We start from the raw sequence: 19,203 nt of genomic DNA on the forward strand, positions 1-19,203 counted from the left end.
AATAGTATCGATTTGCAATCCGTAAGTAAATCCATCGAGTACATATGTTGTGAACGAGAGCAAGTTGGTTGTCGATCAATTAGGCATAAAACCGTGTTGTTGCAATGTAGTGTTTTCAGTGAAAGAAAATCAGATTTAAAACGACTTCTACAGACCACCCTCTTTCAAATGATACCCATATTGACGATGGTTCTCAAAATGGCGTAATTATCGATTTCCGATGTCTACTGACCACTACCTTTCAAATGACATTGATGATGGTTCTCTCTATTTTCTGGTGCTCTCTATTTTCTGGTAACCGGAAGTCGCCATATTGGATTTTAAAATGGCGCATTTATCGATCTCCGATGTCTACTGACCACCATCTTTCAAATGAGACCGATATTGATGATGGTTCTCGCTATTTTCTGGTAACCGGAAGTCACCAAATTGGATTTCGAAATGGCATAATTATTGATTTTCGATATCTACTGACTACCCCCTTTCAAATGACACGCTTATTGATGATAGTTCTCTCTATTTTTTGATAACCGGAAGTCGCCATCTTGGATTTAAAAATAGCGTAATTATCGATTTCCGATATCTACTGACCACCCCCCTTCCAATGACACCCACCGGTATTATACGAAAAGACCGGAAGTCAATAGCCTCCGTATTTGGCCGGAGCACCACTTCTTGCTTCTGCGACTCAATCATCCGACAGCATACTGAGTAGATTTCGTGACCGCTGTCTTCAGTAGTTCTAAATAGCAATCTTCCTCACCATTCTCCCATTAATTTGTTGGAACCAAACAAGATACAAGTTATTTCAAGTGTCACCGAAAAACATGTTGTTTCTTAAATTTATTTTTGAAAAAAAAAATCGGGGGAGGGGGGCTTTGGCCCCCTAGTCCCCCTCTGGTTACGTGCCTGATAGTCGTCTTTAATGTTTTTCACCTTACCCACCTGGCCACCGCAGTGCGAAAGTTTCATAACTGTGCGGAATAAGTAATGACAACAATAAGATAGCTTTGATGAACCAAGATAGCGTATTCACACAAAGGAACTCATTCACTATTCAATGCCAGAAAGCAACTTAAACACATCAGACTTACTTCCGGAACTACTTTATATTCTTGTACAACTTGAAAAAAGTTTGGACGTTGTATCCCATAAGCGCTTGGATTACCTTCATTGCCGAATGAGAACAGAACTCACTAGCCATCTAAAATAAAACCGGAAAAAGCTTGAAATCAACACTGGTAGAAGAAAACAAACAACTGTAAACTATCGAAGCATCTTCCGAGGAAAGGAAGCCCTCCCATCCTGAAGGAATCAGACACAACCATCCCGGGAACAATGTTCGGATATGTGCCGGATCGTTTAGTGAGGAGAAGCCAATAAAGAAAAACAAACACGTTTCAATTTTCACTTCATAACTTTTCTCTCATCATCTTTATTCAGGCCCGAAGTAAACGCTTCGAGCTTTACCTTAAAAGCTAGCTGTATGTGTACAAGTTTATATAACGGATTTTCCTTCAGGACTACATACGAGGGTGTGTATTCATATGGATTGTGTTCACACATTTCGCAAGTGATTTGGGTACGTGACTATTAGTTTTACAATTTGAGTAATACGGTCTATCTCGATAAGTATGATTTCAGCGATCTGACTACCCTCAACTAGTTTGACTTTCTATTGGTTTGCAAGCAGCTTTGTTGTTTGTAATCATATTTGGTTTTACTGAGTTTCGTTGAATAGTCTTATCTAAATAAATTCTAACCTTGTTCAATGTTCTAAAATCTAGTCGATTCTTTGGCATGCAGCGCTTCTTCCCGAAAAGAAAACTGTCACATTTATGTATCTGCTGTCTGTGCGTTTCTTAAGGTTACTTTACAAGATTCGATTCTGGCTCGCATAATCACTATCCTATCAAATACATGTTGATTGGGGAAAAAAAAGTTTCATCCGCGTTGAGGAGTTTCGCTGTTTTGGCTTGAATTACATGTTCCATGATTGCTTTCGATCGTTTTTGGAGAAGGCAAAAGAATATACATACAAATGTTGCAGCAGCAGCGGCAAAAACAAACTTCAAATAAAATCGATATAATAACATTAATAACTTTGACTAGGATGAAATAAAATATATACGAATAAATGTGTTTCTTCTTGTATTTGCGGTGTCGTCTTGGGCGACTGTTTCTGTGACGTTCGAAGCAAACTTCTTCGTTTCACCCAGGGGGGTGGAGTGGGAAAAGTTGCCTAATCGGAAATTTCCGTCTCTATGGTGCAAATCATTTTGGAAAAGTTGTTTGCAGTTGACTTTGGTGATTTGCCCTGGCAGATTGCTTCACTGCGGTCAATTGTTCAGATATAGATAAAATTTCCTACCCCCTTCATGGGGTCGGTGTTGACAGCTTCCTTGACGATGTTATTCCGCAATATTTTGCAGTTAAGGGAATTCGAGTTGTCACTGCTGCCGTTGAATCGTTCAATGTCTACCAGCTTCTTATCAATTCCCAACGAGGAGAAGGAATTACACACGGTCCGAATTTCCCGGATGTTGTACACGGGGTTGTACGAAGGTACGTTCGGGGCAGTCAGCACCGATGGCAACAGAGAGGCTTTGGAAGGACGCGGTGGAGCCAGTGGGAAGCGATCGAGATTCTTGCCTTTAACAGCTGGAGCGGGTACGGTTTCTTCGGTGAAGTCCCTTCGCTGTGAATGTCCACTGCATCCCGATTTGGTTGATTTGCACTGAAGACAACTTGTCACGGTGTCGTTATTGTTATCTTCTTTCTCACTGTCGGTTCGGCTGGATGAAGAGGACGTGGACGAACAGGATGATGAAGATGTGGTTGATGATGAGGAGGAAGAGGAAGATAGGCATTCCCGAAGGGCTAAGCTTTTGGGTTCCTTCAGATTGTTGAGGGACGAAACTCCATCCACAATGTCCGAGATTAGCGTGTTGGTTGGGGTAGTGACGGCACTTAGCGGGAAGGTCGACGAGTGCAGCGATAGCCTGTGGTTCAGTCCCGGGCTGATGATAAAGTGCTTGGATTCGGAGATGGGAGCTAGCATCTGTCGTCGGCGGGGATAGTTTGGGTTTCGTCGAACCAAAAAATGCATAATTTCGTTCTTCTGTTGACGTTGGAGTTGCGTTTTCAGCGGCAGATCGTCCGGGTGTAGCTTGCGTTGGTATTCCTGACCCGGGCAGACCTCGTACAGGCTGAACTGTTCTACGGGTTCGAGTGAATTGTAGCAGGAGAGCAGAAGCGCTAGCAGCTCATCTGAGGTGGTTTCCTCCGAGATGAGTAGCGATTTGTACTGGGAGTTGGGCTGAAGAGCTGACGTGTGGACCCGGATTAGACCGCCAGGTTTTTGCTGCAGGCAAAATCTGAAAGTTAGAAAGGGAAAGAGAAGGGATTAGTGGATTGAACTAGGATTTTTGATGAAAGTTTTACTTCGGCGAAGGAGGAATATGTTGGATGAGTTATCTGATCCCACATTTCGAGCTTGGCGAAAGGTATAGCTAAAAGCTTGTTAAAATGTATAGTAATGCTATAATTTCACAAGTTTGATACTCGTGTTTAGAATTAGTTCAAGTTGTGTTAACTCCTGAACACAATGTTTAAGTCAAGATTGCAAATCTTCAACATAATTATCAATTATCGTCCTATATCCGAGTTTAAATAGTAGTTTTGAATCGAAGTTCCGCTTATCTTTCTCAATTATAAATCTCAGACATATTCCGACGCTAAATCCCATTCTCCAAACTGTATTACAAACAACACTATGTATTCCAGTTAGAATACTAAATACAGTTCTTACTAGATATGTCAAAAACAATACCCTCGTCCGACTCCTTAACTCCAAATAAACTCAAAATTTTGAATCCTGATTTGAAATTAAAAATTCAAATATTGATTCCAAATTCAAATTTCAAATTTTATTTCAATTTTTAATCCTAATTTATAACTTAATCTTATTTCTGAATTCCAGTTCAGTACTCCATTTAAATTCGTGGATTGCACTTTCAATCTAGTGGTATATACACTAGTTCCCTCCCCAATTCCGAATCTCAATTCCAAGCTCGACTTCCGGTTCCAGGCATAAATCACATCTCTACTCGGAATGCAGATTACGAGATCTAAATCCGATGTGGTAACCGATTCGTTTTTCAAATTCAATATCGATTCCCATTTTCAATTCAAAGTTTCGATACTGATTCTCTAACTTCAATTCCCAATTGCACTGCATTTAAAGCCAAACCCAAAATTCACACCGAATTCTCACATTCTCTATTCCGAATTTAAAACCCACCAGTATTGAATCGCAAGCCGATTTCCATTTCCAACGAGATCATCAAATCTCTCATGCCAATTACGAGAACTCAAAATCAATCCGAATTCAATCGAATCCGATCCGAACCTCTATTCCGAATTTTAACTCAAAATACAAATTTCAATCCCAATTACTGCAAACTTCGAATCTAAATTCAAAGTCTCAATTACCAATTTCAATATATTTTTACTCTTAAGCTTATTGCTGAATCCCACAACCTTATTCCATTCGAAATACCGAATACCAATTTCAACTCTTTAATCCGAATTCCAATTTCAAATACCTCTCCCGAATTCTGAAGCTCAATTCCAAGCTCGAATCCCAACCCCAATAAATCAAATCTCTATTCAGAATGCAAATTACGTGAACCACACTCGATAGGGTATCCTAAGCGTTCTCTTAAATTTCCAACCACAATCTACGTTCCAATGCCGATTCGCATTTTTGACTCAATTCTGAATCCTAATTGCATTTCTTGTGGAATCAGAATCCTACTTCCGGATTTCAAATTAAATTCCAAACTTTGACAATTACTCCGAACATTGAACAATGAAACTGAATCACAATTCTAATCTAGAATCCCATTCTCAAACAGGAATGACTTAGTCGATGCCTAGGTTTTACCTCATTCTCGTAAGTTTTTTTCAAATAAGAAACCCAATCTGAATTCCAAATTCTTCTTATGAATTAGGAATCTGTATTCGAATCAGAATTCCAGTCTAATTTTTTTTCAATTTCCAAAACCAAATTCTAAACAAATCCAAACTACAGCTTCAAAGCCCAATACTCTTTTCTAGAGTCCATATCGAGACCCAAACCCAATTTCTGAGCCAATATCCTTCTATCTAGTGCAGTTTCGAATAAAAAGTTTGAATGTGAATTGCAATTCCAACTTGCCAAACCTACTGGAAATTCTGAATCTCTAATGATATATCCCAAATCTTGAACTTATTGCACTTTCCGATTTCCTATCCCGAATCAAAATCCCAGCAATCATTCTAAATGTTTATCCCAAATCGAAATGCAAATTTCATATCCCAGTTCCAATTTCTGAACACAATTCCGAATCCCAGTCCCAAATTCTAAATTCATTACAAATTTCGCGTTTCACTTACAAATTCTTATTTTGAATCTGAAATCCAAATCCGAAGCTAAACTTCGATTTCGAATCGTAAGTCCCATTCTCAGGGTAAATTCTTTTCTTAGCTCGAACTACACTCTCGAATGCAGATTTCAATTGGGTCATTAAATGAAGAACAGAATTCTTCTTTTTTTTACATAAACCAATAGCGATCAAATTTCTAAATACAGCAACCATCAAAACTTCAATATAATTTTTATTTGATATTCCATAAACTGTAAACTCGTCCTCGTTTGACACTATTGGTCTTCCTTCACAGTGAGTGTAGCCTTATTAGTTAGCATTTTTGTCAGTTATCCCAGCAAATCAATTAGAATCTTCCAATTCTTTATTTTTGGAATCTTCCAATGCTGAACCACAATCCAATTCCATGTCAATTCCGAGAACTCGAACTCAATCTTGAACCTACCCTCAGACTCAAGCAATTTTAACTATTTACGAATTTCACCTCTGATAGCGATAAAAAAGGCTTTTCTTGAATCCAAAATCGAATTCTAAATCCCAATTCTGAATAACAAATGAATCGCAATTTTAAAGACCACTAGCAAATACTGCCAGGGTCGAACCTTTACCGCTAACATGCCGTCCGAGCCAATGATATTAAACCTCGACTTGATCACGGTCGCCTGAAACATGAATTGTCCCGCTCGATGCACGGTGGCATCTATATATAGTCTACAGGAAGTAAGCGACGTCGCAAGAAAAAAACGGAATCTCTTAAAACAACCGCGGACTCCCTTCCTTTTAATGGATACATTGATGCGAGAACTCGTCGTTGGACGGATTTGCTCACTTACGAAGACAACGTTTCGGATGACCTTGATTGACCAATCGAAGGTCGACAGAAAAATGACTTGACCATCATTGATGAGATGAGAGATTGGCGGATTTTTGCCGTCTCAGGAATCAGGCAATGCACGGAATATGTTCCGACTCATCGACTGCGGCGTTGTGGAGAAGGGCGACATGTCCTAAGTTGCAAAAGAAGACAAAATATGAACGGTTAACAAACGAAATTGGAAAACATTTTGATTTTCTCACTGGGGACTCCTCCCTCCTACACGCGTTTCACAAAACGAAACATACAATAGAAGACACCCCTATAACATGGACACCAGACGCGAAACAAGATTATACAAAGCCTTCCTCCAGTTTGTAACGCGCTGCTGCGCTATGTACAGAAGAGGCCAATTCTACCGGACGATGGTGGCTATCCGCTGTTAATGTAACTACCCCATAGGTTGGTAACAAAACACTAGTAGACGGATTCAACAGGATTTGGGGAACCGAACCTATCCCGGAAAACTGGAGAACCGCACTCACGATTCCGTAATCCCATTCCGGAAAAAAACAAAAATTCTTGGCATGACCGTCGATGGAAGAGGACTTTACTTCCGCACATTCGACTGGTGAAAAAGGACTGTATAAACAAAAAACGACTTGCCCTTATCATCAGCTCGCGAAACCCGAAGTGGATTAGGCGAATCGCAGTCATTTCGAGTTGAAGATTTGAGATTCGAAGATGCCAATCGCAAATCCCAATTTTAATCTCTGATCCCGGTTTGAAATTCCAATCACAATTCTGTATCTCAGTTTCAATTTCGAATGCGATTCCTAACTTCGAAAAGCTATTCTTAACCTTCATTTTGAATTAGAAATGAAATTCGATCCCGTTTCGAAATTTAGTACACAATTCCGAATTTCACTACCCTGCCAAACTCGCATCCACAATCCCGTTTTCAAATAAATATTACTTACTTAATGCTGAATCCCTACCCTATTCTCGCAAGCTCGTTGCGATTAAGATTCCCTGTCTCTATCACAAGTTCCAATAATAAATTAGAATTCATAATCTTATCCCGAATCCTGCTTCAAATTCTCACTTTTCCAACTCCAACTCCTATTCCGAATCTCCAATCTCGATTCTTTTCATCCTAATACGTAATTTCAATCTGCAGTTTTAAACTCAAACACAAAATCTTAAAGTTAATTACGAAAATAAAACCCAATTTCTGAACCAATATTCTACTCTCAATCTTAACTTCAAAGATGAACGTTAAATAAAAATTTTCATTCCCACTTTCCAAAAAGGAAAGATAGTAAGTATTCGCACTTCAGCTAAGAACTGAGAGCCAGAATATAGAAGGGAATGTTTATATTCTATCTCATCCCATTCTACTGCGGAAGATCCAATGAGTTCTAATCATTTTAAGCCAACAAACTCCCACCGATCATATAACCACAATTTCAACTATGATAGCAATTAATAGAATGGTTGGTACTAGAGGATCCCATTCTTTATTATAAAGTATGATTAAAATTAAAACAAATAAGAAATTTTTAAGTTTTGCTATCTACATGATTTTGCACGTCCCAATTTGGATTCTGAATCCAATTTCCGTATACCCATTTCGAATACTAAGCTTCACAAATGCTAATTCCGAAATCAGAGTGTCACGTCATTCCTAATCATAGACGCTATTCCGAATAATACAATACTTTTAAATCCAGGTCAGAATTAAATTACAAAATGATAATAGAATTTTCGTTTTAAACACTGTTATAAATCTGGTGTCGTTAGCAGTTAAAACAACAAAAATTTATAACAAGTATCAACACGGGATATAATTATGATAGATTTTTGACATGAGCTTCTGATCGGGATCACAATTCCAGATCGTAAATTCTAATTCTATATTACAATTCCGTTTCTCAGTCACAATTATGAAACCGAATTCTATTACCAATTCCTCTTACAAATCCCGATTATGAACTCCAAATTCACATCCGAATCTTAATTCCATTCATAACGTGAAAATCCTTTCCAAACTTCGGTGTCGAATCCCTATGCCGAATGCAAATTTCTATTACGGATTCCTATGTCAAATTTGAAATCCTATCCCAAAACTCGCTCAAAATTCTATCTTTCTCTATCTCGAATACTAATCTGACTTTCGAATCTCTACCTGAATCCACAGTTACTAACCATTTTTCCAATAAAAAATAGAATCTTTATAAAGTTGGGTTTTAATGTTTCGTATTCCACTCGTCAGTAACAGACACCATCTTACTGCCAGTTAGACGACATATCCAAACTCACACCTAATTGACACGAGTTAATTCTAACAATTCACACAACGTAGGTGGACGCCTAAAGCAACTTGCTGGTATCTTGGATAACCAAGCACGGGAGCTCTGGGTTGTTGACGAGTATAGAGAATTCTTTTGGCATGAGTACCAAACACTTGCGAGTATGCAACCTTTATCCCCAATGGAAAAAAAACTGATTAACCAAGACGACGCCGGTTCTTGAGTGTTAAGCGTGACCGCCACTCATTCCAGTTGGACTGTATTCAATCCCAGCCGAAGTCGTTGAGATTTTGCTGAGGTGAAAAATTTTTGTGATCATGTCTTCTTTCGGAAAGGAAATAAAGCCTTTGGTTTCCGGTCCATGAGTTGATGGATCGATATCCAGTCCAGATAGTGGAAACACCTCTGTGGCGTCGGTAATGAAGAAGTAGAATTCAACTTCTATATTACTAACAAATATCCTCCTCACGTGATACTTGTGGAGTGCGCAGTAGTATATACGGCCTCTAGCAAAAGCAAGTATCGGACTAACATTCCCCTTCCCTTTCCTTCCGCGATCTACGTTCGGTTCTGGTCGACGCCGGTATTGATCAATGAACATTTTAGGATTACCAGGAGTTGCTCATTGAAAGATGTATCGCTACTTCCAAGCATAATAATCTACTGATTCCCTGTGCAACTTGAGCTAGTCCAAATCGATAACGGAGTACAGTCGTGATTCGATGGATCACGAACTAATTGGACCATTGTCCAACTAAAAAGCATCTGAACGCCAAAATCTTATTTAAAATTTACTTTGACAATCAATCTGGAAATATTTATAGATGTGAACAGATACATTTACACTGCCAACATCTCTTTTGGAGAGTTTTTGACATTTGTCTGACGGTCCAACTAGCGAACAAATTCGTTAGTTGGACAAGTCTGTGGCCCAACCAGCGAATCACGACTGTAGCAGCCAATGGTGGTCGCATAAGCTCAAGCTCAAGCTTAATGGAAAACATTGATTAACCTATTTGCGCATAAGGCCACAAGAGCTAACTTTGAAAAGTTGAATTTTTTGTTTTGTGTTCCTCTCGTCAGTAACTGAAATCTTTATGCAAATATTTCATACCAATTTCGAGAAGCAAATTCAATATCTAATCCGATATCCATTTCTCATCTACAATTCTTAAATCTGAATTTTAATTCTAAATACATGTCAATTCGAATTAGTAAACATTCCAAGCCTTAATCAATTCCAAGCAGCAATTTAAATACAGGATTTTTAATCAATTTGGAAGGCCAATCCCATACTCTTTTTTGAATCTAAGTCATTATTGTGGCTAAATTTTAAACCACATTGCCTCAACACCAAATCCATTTCGCTTCCAAGTCCCAGCACCAAATCTCATTCCATTCTCAAACCGCATTGCAAATCCTGACACTGAATTCTTAATCTAAATATAAAATAAACTTGAACTTCAACTTTCATTTCGAATTCGCAATTCCATGTCCCAATGTTTATTTACAACTTTCAATCCTGATTCCGAAAATCAATCCTGTTCTCGATTCATTTTCTCAATTCCGAACCCTAACTTCGAGCTGTAAATCGCACTTCCGAATCCGGAACTTCATCCCAATCCTGATTTACAATCAACAGTTCAATATTCCCATGTCGAATCGTAATCTCGGATTTAATTCTAAATCCAGTTTTCAATATTAACTACAAGACTCATTTACGAAGTTTTATTGTATCTCATTGAATTCTAATTCTCAATACCAAAATCCCAATTACATATCTCTATTTTAATCCCAATAGTAAATTTCAATCTCTGATTCTGATTCCAAAGTTCAAAGTCAATCATGAGTCCTAAATACCGAATAATTCAATGCCAATCGTAATTCAGAATCTTAATTGCGGTCTAAAAATTCTAATAACAATTTGAGCATACTTTCTCAATTTTAAAGTCCAATCCGAACCTCGAGTTTAACTTATTTTTAAAACTCCCAGCCTCAGTTCTCATTTTGAAAGCTGGACACTGCTATGGAAACACATTCCCATTCTCGATTCGCTATCTCTTTTCCAGATCACCATCCGAAATCCGAGTCCTAATTATGAATTCAAATCCGAACTGCAATTTCGCAGTTTCATATCCGTTTACCAATTCTAAATTCGGCTTACGAAAACCAGATCCAATTACGAATATCAAACTCAAATCCGAATCCTATCGCCACTGTAAATGCTGACCACCAGCTCACATAGTAAACTCCTATGCCGAATCCCAACCGAATAGGTAACTCAAACCTAATTTCGAACTTCGTTTTCAATTCTTCCAATTCTGAATCACGTTCCCATTTTCGAACCATTTCCAATGAAGTAATATTCGCAATTCCAAATCCTGCTTTGTAGTCCAAACCTCGATTCCAAGTCTTATCCTGAATTCCGAATCTCAATCCCAAATGCAAAATTCGAATCAAAACCCAAAATCAGAAAGTCAGTCCTAAAATGAGAAAGCAAACCATAATATCATTGATCCAGTTCGTGGCGAAAGATGGTCAAAACAGACTTTCTGAATATGTGTAAAACATTCGAGAAGAATTCACAAAAATCATTAGATAACAATAAATTACTCAGAAATCTGAAATCGATATAATTACTGTTAAAAATACGTTTATATTAGCAAAATTATCAATCCTTATTCCAAATTAACCCAGTTGAAACCTTGTATCCGAATTTAAATTTCATATCGGACATTTAATCCACATCCCTTGCACGAACTTTAATAAGAAATCCTAATCCAAGATTCAAAATCAAACACCAATTTGAATACGAAAACCTAATTTGTAACTTCAATCCCAATCCCATACTCGTCTTAGATTCCTAATTCCAAATATCGATTCGAAATCTAAGTCCCAATTATATCTCCAAATCCCAATTAGAAACCTTCAATCTTTGTCCAAATCTCATCGCTGAAAGCCAACCCAATCCCTATTTCGAATTATATCCCCAGTACCGAATTCATATCAGATTCAAAGCCCAATTCCGCAACCTAAGCTCCGAATCTCCATCCCAAATATTCCAACCCCAATTGGAATCTCCGCTCCAAAGCAGAAACCCAATCTCAATATTTCAATTATTTAATTTCAAATCTCTAATTATGACGCCAATGGTGGTCTATTTTAGTATTAGTAAATATGCATGCAGTATATAGTTGAATATGAATGTTCACGAAGATCGCTAGAAATCAATGAATTTTATTTCTGTGGTTTACGAAACAAAGTTGAAGATTTTACGAAAATAAACAAATCAGTGAATGTGGTAATTCTAATTCCAATTCTTAACTCAATTTCCTATCCCAATTCTAATTCCAGGTCGAAAATTTCAAATCTGGATTTAATTCCAAATCCAAACACACGATTCTCAATCACTATCCCATTTGTGAATTCAAATAACGATTAGCCAGATCGAAACCGATGTCCAATTTAAACCCTCAACACTAATTTGAAACCCCACATAAATTTTTTCTCCTAATACCACTCTCAGCTTCTAGTCCCAATTCCAAATTCCTAAGAGTGATTCCGAACCCGAATGCCAGACTCGAATTTAAATCTTTCTCTTAATTTCGGATACAAATTTTGAATCTTACCCCATCATCCAATTTTGAATTGTAATTTCAATTCCGAATCTGAAACAAGAAATTCAAATCCCAACTAAAAATCCGTGTTTCAAATTCGAATCTCAATCCTAATCCTGTATTCGAATCCCAACACCGATTACTCGATTAGAATCTTTTTACAACTCTCATTTCGAATTGAAACAGTAATTGGAAATCTTTATTCCGAATATTAATAACAAAATCAAAACAGTATATAAAATACAGTTGCGTGATTCCTTAAACAGTTGAATTGAAAACAATTTTAGTCAAAAACTTAATTGTACTAGATAGAGCAAATTGGTTTAATGATCGTTACAGAATTCTATATAAAATAGTAAATATGACTGTTGTTCCAAAACCAAAACTTTGACGTAACCTCAATTACACAGTCAACTGTCCGAGTCAGCCAGCATTTGTATAAATTCATCAACTTCAGTGAAACTAAAAATACAACTCCAATAAAATCCCACAAATCCGCGGTGATCAGATAAACTCCCCAAGTTATTCCACGCGAATGCAAATTAGAGCTCTGGTGAAAATATGTAAAATTCGCCCTACCTGGAGTCACCCTTGGGATGGCAAGCTTGCAGCAGCGCCGGTCGGGCTTCGTCGTCCAGTTCCAGCACCGATTTCACGCCCGGTCGCCGTACCGTAACTTCCATTGTGAGGTAGAACAACCGTGGATCCCGGTGTCGCATTTTGCATCTGTGTGGATTGGATGGAAAGGATGAAACGTGAGCCATGGTGAAAATTTGTTTTAAACAAGAGAGGCGATTAAAATTTATGTTAAGAAGCAAGAGGATAGAGATGAAATCACTGGAGAGTAAGGGGTTCTTGAGCGATAGTCCAAAATGACATTTGAATGGTGTCGGAATGGAAGCTTTGCTGGAAATTAAACTGGGACCAATGTAGCAATTTAATAACACAGATAACAGAAGTTTAGGCTGATATTTCACTTCTGTGTAAGCGCCAGGATAAATGTAGCATCTTATTAACACACTTGAATGTGTTTTGCCTGATGTTAAACCGAGTCAGTATACCGCAGTTAGATTTATAATCTGACTCAGCTTCGTGGTCAAACAAAAAACGGCATAAGCAAACATTTGTAGATGGCGCAATAATCGCTTCTATACAGCTGGAACGCAACTGTCACACAATTGTAGGTAACAGTTAAGTAGATGGCAGTAGTGAGTTATTAATTTGCAACGTATATCGATTTGGCAGTGTAGACAGGTTTTCAAATAAAATTTGTTCTCGCCTAAACATCTGCTATCTATGATAATAAAACAACGAAACAAGCACTAAGACAATTTAACTGAAATTTGTGATGTCTTTTGATATTGTTATAAATCACTCACCGTCTAAGCAATTGCTGAACAACACTTTTGCTGGTTGCGTCGTACGAGATCCCTAGCGTTTTGTACTCAATGTCCTGACGGAGGCATGCCGTGTATATTTTGATGGTTGTCTGAAAAAAAGTAAAAAATCATCGTTAGAATCTTTAATTCCCGTTAAATGACTTAACTGTTCTCCATTCGATACGCAGTAGGCGTGAAAATGCAAATATTACTCCACGTACTCTCATCATCATTACAAAAAAAATGGCGGTCTTCGATGGTACGACCAACCCATACATAACATTGCGGTAGAAATTTGATCCCACACTTCCCGATTCCGAAAAAAAACACATCTTCCCGCATAGCTGTTTTAAAGGGAACCGCTCTACAGGGATTGAGAAACACTATACTTTTTTCAACACTCGACTCGGCGGCGGCGGTAAGATTGCAGCTCAGTGCCCTAACATTTGCATATTTACCGATGGATGGCCTGCCATGTTCAGGTTCGCCACGGAAACAAAACCACACTCAGCTGCCGTCCGATCGGCAGCTGAATGTTAGAACTGGCCACTGCGCTGACGGTCGTCGAACACAAAAACGCGTTCGTTCCGATCCGGTGGACTGCAAGTAAGTGGAAAAATTTCGAAAGACCATTTCCGAAGTGGGCCTGTTTATCGAAAGTTGATACGATTTTCTGTTTTTTTCGTTCGGGACTATTGGGGATAATCTAAACAACTGCAATATGGTCTCGCGTTGTCCGTAGCAGTTCGTAGCAGCTTTCCAGTTGCCTCCCAGGGCTGCAATCCATTGTTGTTAGTTGTTTTCAACACCGCATGAACGCCAGCATAGCTCCTGCTGTACACTTACCACCGACCACAGGCGACCATCCCAAGGGACGTGAGCAAATATTTTCCTTTTCGCAATAAAGTTAATTGTCAGCGTCTTTTATGTGCTGCTGACCGCAACGTGAAATGACCTAACCTAACCGCAACTGTTTGGCCCGATCCCGTCCCCGGTCGGTTTGTGTTTACGCAAAACCAAAACGGTGCGAATTCTTCGGAACGCTAAACCGCAACAGATGCACGCTTCGAGGAAAAGGATATTCAAACATCCGCAGGATTTTTTTTTTCTCTCCTATTATTGTCTGTCCCGGAAGGAAGAGAACTTGTTAAGAGTGTTGATTTATTTTCGGGCGGCTTTTCCTGTTTTGATGAAATCGTTTTTGTGCTGGCGAAAAGTACCTAGACTTTACAAAGCAGATGTTCTGCGACGCCATCTAGATGGCGGCGCGGGAGGTTATGGGAGGTGGCATGAGCGCGAGAGTAAAAGAGGAAATTAGATTGTTGCATCTGGCCACGGGTAGGCTTCGAAAAGGAGATGCTTCGACAAGTTTGCGAGATGTTCAGATGACAGATGGTAAATATGCGCTGAAGCAGGAATCAATTTAGTTAAAATGATTTCGCGGAATCGATAATAATGAAAGTATCTTTTTATATTTCTGTAGAAATGGTGGAATCAAAATTGAGGATCTGAGAGTAAATAGAAAGTCGCGATATGATATCCGCTTAGCACTCTGTATAAATTGATGAAAACATAACTGAAGGTCATTGAGTAAATGCAGAGTAACCAGATGCCCTGGATTAATGGCAAGAGGAGGCTAATTCTATGGGAAGTTCAATTTTTCATTTTTTTTTGTTATGCAGAGAGTGTTAGTATTGGGAGATTCCATGAGAAAGTGTCCGACCATAAAATATGACCATCTCCGACTTGAACAAAACGTTGTAGTTGTGTTTGGATCATAAAACTTCATAATTTCCTGTGGCAATTGGAACATTTTGACAGAAAAAGACTTTTCCACATGCAGCATTTTCCAAAAATTATTTTTCGATTGCCGTATTTTATACAGCGAAACAATCTGAGAAAAAGTTACAGGACATGAACACTTCTGCACGAAAAAATATACACTGAAACTAATATTGGGCCATTTTTCACTAAAGATCGAAAATCTATCTATCTCTATCTATCTATCTATATATATATATATATATATATATATATATATATATATATATATATATATATATATATATATATATATATATATATATATATATATATATATATATATATATATATATATATATATATATATATATATATATATATATATATATATATATATATATATATATATATATATATATATATATATATATATATATATATATAAATGTCAAAGTTTGCATGTATATGATTTATAGACTCCCAAACGGTTTAACCGATTTCCGTAAAAATTTGCACACAGTAGGTATTTGGTACGGGGCGTGTTTGTATGCTATTAGTTGGAGATTATCTGCCCACCAGATGGCGCTTTGGAATAAATTATGTTTTCCTCCTATTTCGCAGAGTGTCGCAGCAACGCGCGACGGGTAGACACTAGTTTATGATAAAAAGTAAATTAAAAAAAAACGTTTTTTTATTAATTTAAATTTTTGATCTTTTGTGAAGTAAAACCTAAAGAAAAAAATAAACATTTTAAAAGTTTAAAGGAATGGAGAAACTATCAATAAAAATGCTTTTCTAACGATAACTCCTAACTTTGTTTTTAAATTTCATTTAAAATTGGCTGACAGAACTATAATTTCATTGTGCAATATTATTCTGAATGTCATTTAAAATTACAATGCGATTTACAAAAATCTTCCAAAACGCGACAAGTTTCGTGATATTTGGAATTTTGTTTAAACAAAAACAAAGAAAATAAGCTTTTTTTGTTATAGAGGTTTTAACCCTGGGGTCGTTCGCCTCTTTGTTGGGTTAGAAAAATCTCTCTAGAAAAAACTCTAACCCTATGTGCGGAGTTGGGAGTCGAACCCAGGTGAACTGCGTACGAGGAAATTGATTTACCAACTACACTATACCCGCCCCCAAATTATGCCCTCTTTTAAGTTACTCACGTTTCTTAATCATCTATCAACTTGAAACTTCAAATTTGAAAAATGAAAATTTCAAATCTTAAACTTAAACTCCAATCTAAAATTTGAACAAATTTTCAATTTCAAATTTGAATTTTCAATTTCGAATTTTCGAATTTTCGAATTTTCGAATTTTCGAATTTTCGAATTTTCGAATTTTCGAATTTTTGAATTTTCGAATTTTCGAATTTTCGAATTTTCGAATTTTCGAATTTTCGAATTTTCGAATATTCGAATTTTTGAATTTTCGAATTTTCAAATTTTCGAATTTTCGAATTTTCGAATTTTTGAATTTTTGAATTTTTGAATTTTTGAATTTTTGAATTTTTGAATTTTTGAATTTTTGAATTTTTGAATTTTTGAATTTTTGAATTTTTGAATTTTCGAATTTTCGAATTTTCGAATTTTCGAATCTACGAATTTTCGAATTTTCGAATTTTCTAATTTTCTAATTTTCGAATTTTCGAATTTTCGAATTTTCGAATTTTCAAATTTTCAAATTTTCAAATTTTCAAATTTTCAAATTTTCAAATTTTCAAATTTTCAAATTTTCAAATTTTCAAATTTTCAAATTTTCAAATTTTCAAATTTTCAAATTTTCAAATTTTCAAATTTTCAAATTTTCAAATTTTCAAATTTTCAAATTTTCAAATTTTCAAATTTTCAAATTTTCAAATTTTCAAATTTTCAAATTTTCAAATTTTCAAATTTTCAAATTTTCAAATTTTCAAATTTTCAAATTTTCGAATTTTCGAATTTTCGAATTTTCGAATTTTCGAATTTTCGAATTTTCGAATTTTCGAATTTTCGAATTTTCGAATTTTCGAATTTTCGAATTTTCGAATTTTCGAATTTTCGAATTTTCGAATTTTCGAATTTTCGAATTTTCGAATTTTCGAATTTTCAAATTTTCGAATTTTCGAATTTTCGAATTTTCAAATCTTCAAATTTTCAAATTTTCGAATTTTTGAATTTTCGAATTTTCGAATTTTCGAATTTTCGAATTTTCGAATTTTCGAATTTTCGAATTTTCGAATTTTCGAATTTTCGAATTTTCGAATTTTCGAATTTTCGAATTTTCGAATTTTCGAATTTTCGAATTTTCGAATTTTCGAATTTTCGAATTTTCGAATTTTCGAATTTTCGAATTTTCGAGTTTTCGAATTTTCGAATTCTCGAATTTTCGAATTTTCGAATTTTCGAATTTTCGAATTTTCGAATTTTCGAATTTTCGAATTTTCGAATTTTCGAACTTTAGAATTTTCGAATTTTCGAATTTTCGAATTTTCGAATTTTCGAATTTTCGAATTTTCGAATTTTCGAATTTTCGAATCTTCGAATCTTCGAATTTTCGAATTTTCGAATTTTCAAATTTTTGAATTTTCGAATTTTCGAATTTTTGAACTTTCGAATTTTCAAATTTTCGAATCTTCGAATTTTTGAATTTTCGAATTTTCGAATTTTCGAATTTTCGAATTTTCGAATTTTCGAATTTTCGAATTTTCGAGTTTTCGAATCTTCGAATTTTCGAATTTTCGAATTTTCGTGTTTTCGTGTTTTCGAATTTTCGAATTTTCGAATTTTCGAATTTTCGAATTTTTGAATTTTCGAACTTTCGAATTTCGAATTTCGAATTTCGAATTTCGAATTTCGAATTTCGAAATTCGAATTTCGAATTTTGAATTTTGAATTTCGAATTTCGAATTTCGAATTTCGAATTTCGAATTTCGAATTTCGAATTTCGAATTTCGAATTTCGAATTTCGAATTTCGAATTTCGAATTTCGAATTTCGAATTTCGAATTTCGAATTTCGAATTTCGAATTTCGAAGTTCAAATATCAAATATCAAATATCAAATATCAAATATCAAATATCAAATATCAAATATCAAATATCAAATATCAAATATCAAATATCAAATATCAAATATCAAATATCAAATATCAAATATCAAATATCAAATATCAAATATCAAATATCAAATATCAAATATCAAATATCAAATATCAAATATCAAATATCAAATATCAAATATCAAATATCAAATATCAAATATCAAATATCAAATATCAAATATCAAATATCAAATATCAAATATCAAATTTCAAATTTCAAATTTCGAATTTCGAATTTCGAATTTCGAATTTCGAATTTCGAATTTCGAATTTCGAATTTCGAATTTCGAATTTCGAAGTTCAAATATCAAATATCAAATATCAAATATCAAATTTCAAATTTCGAATTTCAAATTTCAAATTTCGAATTTCAAATTTCAAATTTCGAATTTCAAATTTCAAATTTCAAATTTCGAATTTCAAATATCATATTTCAAATTGAATTTGATATTTGATATCCGAATTTTTTTTAATTTGAAATTTTTTAATTGAAAGTTTTTTAATTCGAAATTTTTTAATTTGAAATTTTTTAATCTGAAATTTTTTGATTTGAAATTTTTAAAATCTAAAATTTGGTATTTGGAACTTGGAATTTGGAATTTGAAATTGGGAATTTGGAACTTGGAATTTGGAATTTGGAATTTGGAATTTGGAATTTGGAATTTGGAATTTGGAATTTGGAATTTGGAATTTGGAATTTGGAATTTGGAATTTGGAATTTGGAATTTGGAATTTGGAATTTGGAATTTGGAATTTGGAATTTGGAATTTGGAGTTTGGAGTATGGAATTTGAAATTTGGAA

The 19,203-nt window shown here is 35.5% G+C and overlaps 1 protein-coding gene across 1 annotated transcript in view; it reads right to left on the reverse strand.

Annotated features, from left to right (window-relative positions):
• Window positions 1-1,398: 1,398 nt before the first annotated feature.
• LOC131681606 (uncharacterized) overlaps window positions 1,399-19,203 on the reverse strand; it is an 86,097-nt gene continuing 68,292 nt past the window's right edge. Inside the window, exons 3-5 of the mRNA XM_058962497.1 lie at window positions 13,552-13,661; window positions 12,752-12,898; window positions 1,399-3,377 (exon numbers count right to left, since the gene is read on the reverse strand). Of these exons, the coding sequence (XP_058818480.1) occupies window positions 2,348-3,377; window positions 12,752-12,898; window positions 13,552-13,661 (1,287 nt within the window). The 3' untranslated portion in view covers window positions 1,399-2,347. The remainder of the gene's footprint in view (window positions 3,378-12,751; window positions 12,899-13,551; window positions 13,662-19,203) is intronic.

The sequence above is a fragment of the Topomyia yanbarensis genome, chromosome 2 (assembly GCF_030247195.1).
Source record: "Topomyia yanbarensis strain Yona2022 chromosome 2, ASM3024719v1, whole genome shotgun sequence".
NCBI lineage: Eukaryota > Metazoa > Arthropoda > Insecta > Diptera > Culicidae > Topomyia > Topomyia yanbarensis.